At 34.4% G+C, this 8,057-nt stretch overlaps 1 protein-coding gene and 1 long non-coding RNA gene across 2 annotated transcripts; one reads left to right on the forward strand and one right to left on the reverse strand.

Moving 5' to 3' along the window:
- Positions 1 to 974: 974 nt before the first annotated feature.
- LOC128280848 (uncharacterized) lies at positions 975 to 2,074 on the reverse strand. The gene is made up of 2 exons (XR_008271033.1): positions 1,665 to 2,074; positions 975 to 1,136 (listed from the first exon to the last, which is right to left on the reverse strand). It is a non-coding gene; the product is annotated as an uncharacterized LOC128280848 (long non-coding RNA).
- Positions 2,075 to 2,243: 169 nt separating this feature from the next.
- On the forward strand, positions 2,244 to 5,085 carry LOC128280446 (uncharacterized). Its single transcript, XM_053018589.1, has 2 exons — positions 2,244 to 2,786; positions 4,965 to 5,085. Exon 1 carries the CDS (start codon positions 2,244 to 2,246, stop codon positions 2,784 to 2,786), a length of 543 nt encoding a protein of 180 aa, XP_052874549.1. The 3' UTR covers positions 4,965 to 5,085.
- Positions 5,086 to 8,057: the final 2,972 nt, after the last annotated feature.

Genomic DNA, 8,057 nt, shown 5'->3' on the forward strand with positions numbered 1-8,057 from the left:
AAGTTAATCTAAATTTCGATATATATATATATATATATATATATATATTTATATATATATATATATATATATATATATTCTCTTGTGACATTTTACTTGTGGGATAAAATGTATTGTTAGTCTTTATACTTATATAAAAAATAACATTTAGTTCCTATATTTTAAAAGTTAAAATTTTAATCATCTTTTTTAATTTAAAAATTTTAATTCAATTATTATTATTTACAGCTTATGTTAGAAAATTTTAATTTAACATATTTATTTTTTGTTAATCATATGCCACGTTATATGAGAATAGTCTAATTAAAGTTCTAAATTAACAAATTTTGATAAAAATAATATTTACTTAATTTAAAGAATAAATTGAGATTTTTAAATAAAAAATTCAAAACTTAATTTTAAATTTTAAGTACAAGAATTAAATCTCAAATTTTATCAAAACCTAAGGACTAATAGCATATTTTAACCTTGCTTTTGCTTCCGTTTAGGAGTCTGTCCTGTTTGAGTTTCGCACATTATTTCTTCAAAATAATTAACAAACATAATTAAGTTTGATGTTGGATTGAAATTTTAGTTTAGTTAGTATTATTATAATTTATAATATATATAAGTATGAGTTTAGAAAAAATATATACAGTAAGAATATCTTTTATTTTCTATCATATTATTAAATTAATTTTAAAAATAATTATAATTTAATTTAGAATTGTTAGTTAAAAAATTATGTTAATTTTAAAGATAAAGTTATCTAAGCATAATATAAGAAAAAATTTTGATAATTACAATTTGTTAAAAAATTGAAGTAAAAAAAAATTGTGTTAATTTTTTTTTAATTGTGTTAATTTTATAGATGTAAAATAGAGTTATTACAATAACACAAATGAAATACAACAGGCTGAACTGTGAAAACAATGGAAAAAGGGATGATATCTCTGGTGATCCAAACACCAAGAAGGTTCGTTTCAAGGATGTGATTGCTGTCGACTCAACACCAGTACCACCCCTGTCCTGGAAAGATATGGTTCTGGGCAAAGGCTCCACTGTTTCTAATGGGGAGAGTGATTCGAACGCAGCCAATGAGGTTTTCTCCTTTCTAGAAGGTGATGTTAAGAAGTCGATAGTCAATGGCATTCCTGCTATTGATTTCTCGGATAGAATTCAAAAATTATTAGTTAAAACATGTCCACCTCCGTGATTCTCATGTTGTTGGAAAGGAATATTGGTTTTACAACTCGACAAAATAAGGTTTATGGACTTTGGAGACCATCTTAACCCTTTCAAATGATGGATATCGAAAATGGCTATTTCTTAGCAAAATTTCAAATTTCTGAGGATTATGAGAAGGTTTTATCACAGGGACCGTGGATTATCTTCGGACAGTATTTGATGGTGCAACCATGGACTATTGATTTCAATTCAATGAATCTCTATCCCAGTAATGTTCTGGCTTGGATTAGACTCCCAGGACTGCCTAGCTACCTCTACAAAAAAGAGGTCTTATGGGAAATTGAGGGAATGGTGGGGATGGTAACCAAATTTGATTTTAGTATAGACAGTCAAACAAGAGGACAATATGCACGTATGACAGTATATATCAATTTGGAGAAACCACTGATTCCTTCTCATCAATGGAAACCTTCAAGGAATCGAGTACGAAAGCTTACCGGTTTTCTGCTTCTCGTGTTGACGGTATGGTCACTCCAAGGATGGCTGTCCGCATATACAAGCAACAGGGAATAATTTGGGAGGAAATGCTCCGGCGATTGGAACCTCACGAATAGTTGTTGATTCGGTGGTCGGAAGCGATGAATATGGTCCTTGGATGCTGGTGGAGAGGAGGTCCAAGCGTAACTCACGTGAGCAAAACATTCATGGAAAAGACTGGAAACAGGGAGGATTTTTTGGGATCGAGATTTCATGCATTATCTCTCAATTCTGATGATTTGGGGAGTGATTTGGGGAAAGGGGAGAGGTATTAGATTTTGAAGAAAAATGGGAAAGAAGTTTTAAATGAAAATGCTGAAAAGTCCTTATTAGGGGGAAGAAATCAGAAGATGGGACTCGAAAAAGGTTAGTGGGTACATTATTAAATGAAAATTCTAATTCTTATTTGAAAATATCCAGGTCCACTGCTCGCGACAAGGGCCCAAACCAATCGAGGTGGGCTAACGAATGGGCAGAAATCAGGGTCTAGCGATGCGTTTGGGCCAAACACGCCTTTTGATGACCACTTAAAAGGTAGGATGATCCAACCCAATTCTGAGCAAAAAGATATTGTTGTTGACGCTTCTGCTAGAACTTTTGACCGAGAAGTTAATGAATTGGGCAAATCAGTGCTCATTGTTCCTGCAGGTTTTAATAATAAAAATTCTCTCCATTTTAATCTTGCATTTGGAGAAGTGGCAGCTGTGGCGGTGGCTATAAATGAAAGGCTTCTTGATACCAACAACCATTTGGCAGTTACTTTCGAAAGAACATCCAACTCGATTTTGACTGGGGTGAAGGGTGCTAATGAAGCTACTAATTCGGGGAATTCTTCTAATCTGATTAACAGTCGAGATAACGATGGAAAAGTAAGGGACTCTAAGGGTGGTTGGAAGATTAACAAAACTCTTAAGGGGCCAACTAACCATTTCAAGGCTTTGGGGAGTTCACGGGTCTCGCTTGCAGGATCCATGTTGATGGTAGCGGACTTTATCTCCTTGAAGTTTGACAGCCAAGTTGTCAAGGAAAAAGTGACTGGAGAAATCGAAGGCTCGAATAGTATTGTCCATGGTCGACAATAAGTATGTTCTCCCTTTTTCAATTTTTGTTATGAATTTATCCATTTTATCTTGAAATGTGTAGGGTTCTGCGAATCTGAAATTTCCATGAATTTTTGGGAATATAGCAATGAATTTAAATCGGATATTATTAGTTTGCTTGAACCAAGGGTCAGCGATTTTAAAGCCGATACTATTATTGCAAAATTGGGATTGGAAAGAACTCATCAGGTAGATTCAATTGGTTTCTTTGGTGGTATTTGACTAGGATGGAAGGAGTCCATTGATGTAGAGGTGATCAGAAATCACCCTCAGTTTATTTTGACTCATATTTTGTCCATTCTTAAGTCACGGTCGATTTTTGTTGCTTTCGTTTATGGTAACCTTGACAGATAGAAAATGAGGCTTTTTTGGAAGGATTTACGATTATCTATCCCTTCAACTCATTTTTTTTGTTGGCTTTTGGGGATTTTAACGCCATTCTATCGGCAAAAGAAAATAAAGGTGGTCAAGTGGCAGGTCAAAGGTGTTCTTTTTTTTGGTGATTTTGTAGATACAAGTAAAGTCCATGATTTAGGTTTCAAGGGATCCCCATTCATTTGGCATCGCGGTTCACTCTTTGAGCGATTGGATCGAGTTCTAAGTAATGAGGCTTGGGTTGAGTTTTTTCCTAACTGCGTGGTGACTCATGTTCCAAGAATTAAGTCAGATCATAGGCCTATTTTACTATCTTTTCAGTCAAATTTTCCCCACCTAAAGGCATGCCTTGATTTTCAGCTGGGTGGTTGGAGAGTCTAGAATTTCTTTCGGATAATTGAAGTTTTGACGATAACATTACGGGCTCTCTTAATCACCTCACTAAAAGACTTAGGGACTGGAACAAATTTGTTTATGTACATATCAGTACTCGGAAAAAATAGTTGATTCATAAATTAGTTAATATTCAGTGCGCTATGGATGTCTCTGGTTCTAACAATTTGGCACAACGCGAATTAGAGACTTGAGAGAAACTAGAGAATGTTCTTTACTATAAGGAGTTACTCCAGAAGCAAAAATCGAGATGTGACTGGATGAATTTTGGAGACCATAATACTAAGTATTTTTATAGGCTTACGATTTAAAGGAGAAAATACAACAGTATAGCAGCCTTGCGTAATTCAGATGACGAATGGATTTTTGAGCTTGAAACTCTAAAAACAGAGGTTGTTGCATTTTTCCAAAATTTGTACGGTGAGGTACCTAGACCTATGGGGAATTTGCCTTCAAGTAGCTTTCCACAACTTGAGAATATGGATGTTGACTTCCTTGGAAGACCTGTTTCAAATGAAGAGATCAAAAATGCACTTTTTGACATGGCCCCGCTAAAGGCATCAGGCAGTGATAGCTTTCACGCTTTGTTCTTTTAAGAAAATGGGATATTGTTGGAGGAGCAATCTGTAATTAGGTTAAGGGGATCTTTGATGGCAACTTTATTGATTCAGAGTTAAACAAAACCTTTATTGTTTTAATCCCTAAAGTCCAGAACCCTAAAAGCTTTACACAATTCCAACCTATTAGTCTCTATTTTGTTTTATATAAACTTGTTATAAAGGTGATAGCGAACAGGTTCAAGATTGTGTTTCCTAATATCATTGGCCAAGAGTAAGTGGGATTTATTGCAGGAAGAAATATTGTTGATAATGTGGTTATAACGCAGGAAGTCCTACATGCTATGAGAAGTAAGGGTTCAGTGGAATAGATGGCTATCAAAATTGACTTGGAAAAGGCCTATGACAGAGTTCGGTGGGATTTTGTGGAAGCTTCTCTTCAAGTTGCAACTATGCTTAATTTTTTGATACAAGTCATCATGTCGATCATCTCAACTTCCACTATACTAGTGCTTTGGAACGAAGTCCCTACTGACAAATTCAAACCTGTTAGAGGAATTCGTCAGGGATACCCTCTTTCTCCATATTTGTTTGTGTTGTGCATGGAATGTTTGGGTCATAGGTTTTATCAGGCCATCTCTTCTAAGGAGTGGAATCCTATTCATTTATCTCGTCGGGACTCGCTATATCGCATTTAATCTTTGCTAATGACCTTGTGCTCTTTAGTGAAGTGGACTCGAAGCATAGTAAAATTTTGAAAGACTTCCTTCTGTGAGTTTTCAAAGCACAAGGTTAATGCTCGAAAGACTAATGTGTTTTTTTTTTTTTTCTGCAGGGTGGAAACACAAAAATATATAGACTTTTTCAGCACCTTTTGAGCCCTAATTCATGCAGTTTCGTAGTAAATTTTTTCGAAATTCAAACTTTAATTATAAAATAATTAATTTGCATTTAAATTATTAACATGTTTAATTTTAATTATTTTTATAATAAATTTTCACAAATTTAGTTTATTTTCGACAGTTTTGCACAAAATGTGAAATTAACTTGGCAAACACCTCGAAAGGCTTGAACCGTTGGAGAAATTTTTGCATTGACTGAACCAAGAGCAAGGCTGAATATTTTTTCAGCCAAGGACAGTCCAAATTATAATTATTTTATATACTTTATATTTGATTTTTATCCAAAGTTAATTGGGTTAAAAATTAATATAAAGCCTGAAGGAGAAAGTGACTTAGTGTGCTAAGCATTGAAGACTGATCCAACAAGCAAATTGGCAGCCCAAAATTGTCCAATAAGCTGACCCAATCAGTTGATTTTTACTGATTTTTATTCTTGCAAAACAGCCCTGAAATTTTTCCTAAACTCCATTCAAACCTCTCCACTTTTTGTGTCTTTAAAGATTTGCGCCAAGCTAAATTTAGCAAAGTTTGAAACATTCAAACTTTGCTCCTTGTGTGGCCGGCCAAGGGGAGTGTATTGCTGCTAATTACTTGCTATTTTTAGTAGCCACTACCACCTATAAGTACCCCCATTTGCTGCTTCATTTAACACACCTTCAACTCTCACACATCCTCTCTCTCTTTCACTCACTTTCTCTTCTTTGTTTTTCCCTTTTTTTTGTCCATCTCCCTTGCCGATTTCCCTCTTGAAAAAGAGCCTTCTTCCATCTTGGAATAGCATCATTCAATTGTTCATAGAGGCATTGATTCAACAAAATGAACAGAGAAGAAGAGGAGCACACTAGTCTAGCTTTAGAGAAATACTAGATTTGCTTCTTAATTTCCTTCTCTTTAATTTTCTTATTTATGTTGTTATCATGAATATGAATAATTGTTTTGTTGTTGTTGTTGTTGTTCTAATTAAAATGGCTTAAATTAATTCATGTTAGATTAGTTGCATTCTGTCCACTTGAATTATTAAAATCATGTTTATGTTGTTATAGGCTTTGTGACTTGTTCAATTAAATAAAATCATGTTTATGTTATACTTGCATTATAAAATGTAAGGTAACGAATGAATTAATTATTAAACATATTGAAATTATAATTCATTGACACAGTATTTAATTGGTGCATGTTTAATCTTCAAAGGTAGCTGAAGGTTAAATTAGCGACGGTATTAAACGATACATTAGTCTTGCATAACTTGCAAGATTATTGTGATTAAATTGTTTCAATATAGAAATATATTGTTACCTCACTTAATCTTTTATGTGCTTATGAAGACTGATTAACTATTTGAATTGGAATTGAAAAATGTTCAAGAGATTAGTTAATTTAGTAATTATGTATGAGCAATAGTTAGCAAATTACCAAGTTGTCGTGAAAATATTCATAACAACATGAACATGGGTTTAGTAATTCTAAGTTGAGGAATGTAATTGATCTAACACAATTATGTCACCTTGATTAAAACCATCTTTTGAAATCATGAATTGAAATTTTTATTTTATTTTTATTTTATTTTACTTTACATAGCTAAATTCTAGTTTTTAATCACTTCCTCAAAACCAAAATATTTTTAATCACTTAAGTGTTTGATTTACATTTCATAAATATTTTTCTTTCACAGTCCCTGTGGGTACGATAGCTCGACATTTACTTGTCACTTTATTACTTGTTGCGATTGTATACACTTGCACATTTCCGTCGTTCCAAGGGGTCAAAGAGGATTTAGTGGGGAAGATTACAGACCTTCTAGGTTTCCAACATGTTCATGACCTTGGGCATTATCTTGGAGTCCCTCTCATTCACCATAGAATTACCAAAGGTACTCTAAGTTTTGTAATTGATAGGGTTTGGAAAATTCTTTCTAGTTAGGAGGCTAAGAAACTCTCTTTCGCCGAAGGGTCACTCTTGCACAATCGATCCTTTTATCCATTCCTAGCTACCTCATGCAGTCTTTAATAGTCCCAAAAGGTGTTTGTAATGAAATTGAAGGTTTGGTGAGGCATTTTATTTGAGGTTCTTTTGATGGTAGTAAAAAAATGGCGTTAGTGAGTTAGGATGCTATCTGTCAACCTAAATCGTGTAAGGGTTTGGGTTACGACGTCTCTGTGAGCAGAATTCAGCATTCATGATGAAACTTGGTTTCAATCTCGTCACCAAAACTGATGCCTTGTAGGTTCAGGTTCTTAGAGGAAAGCATGGGGTAAAGGACAGAGTACCGAAATGTATCTCGCGGAGTAGAAGCTCTTTTCTGTGGAAATCTATCTCTAAGGTATGGCCCCTACTACATGATAATTTGATATGGTCAGTTGGAAATGGAAACAATGTATGTTATTGGGAGGATGCATGGGTTCCTAATATGGGACCTTTATCCAAACTTGTCCCCGCACATGTGAACGTCAACTTAGAATGCAAATTGAGTGAGTTAGTTATGGAGGATGGTGCTTCAAACCTTGAACTTTTTCATGTTTGGCTATCAAAGGATGTTATTCAACACATCGTTAGCATCCCACCACCTTTAGTCTGTGCAGGCCCAGATTCAATCTATTGGTGTCGTTCTACAGCAAGTAATTTCTCTGTCCAAAGTGCTTATTGGATGATGAAGGAAGCATCATGGAACCCCAGATATACAGTTTGGAATATTTTATGGAAATTTCCATGTCCTCAGAGAATAAGGCACTTCTTTTGGATTGTCCTCAAACAACTATTCCTTACTAACATTGAGAAAGTTCAAAGGAAAATTAGCTAGGATGAATCATTGTAACACCCCATTCCCGGCCTAGACGTTAAGACCAAGTTTGGAGAGCTACATCAAATAATTTTAGGAAAATCCAACCTTTAACCATTCAAAGTTTAACAGTCGAAAATCATTTAAATAGTTAAACCAAACGTGAAAATCCAAACTTAACCAATCATTCAAAATAAAACAGGCAACAATATAAGTTTAGATAAAACAATAGATAACTAAAAGGGAGATG

Source organism: Gossypium arboreum, chromosome 9 (genome assembly GCF_025698485.1).
Source record: "Gossypium arboreum isolate Shixiya-1 chromosome 9, ASM2569848v2, whole genome shotgun sequence".
NCBI classification, from domain to species: Eukaryota; Viridiplantae; Streptophyta; class Magnoliopsida; order Malvales; family Malvaceae; genus Gossypium; species Gossypium arboreum.

Coding starts and splice junctions, on each gene's coding strand:
- LOC128280446 (XM_053018589.1), top strand. CDS start 2,244: ATGATCCAACCCAATTCTGAGCAAAAAGATATTGTTGTTGACGCTTCT.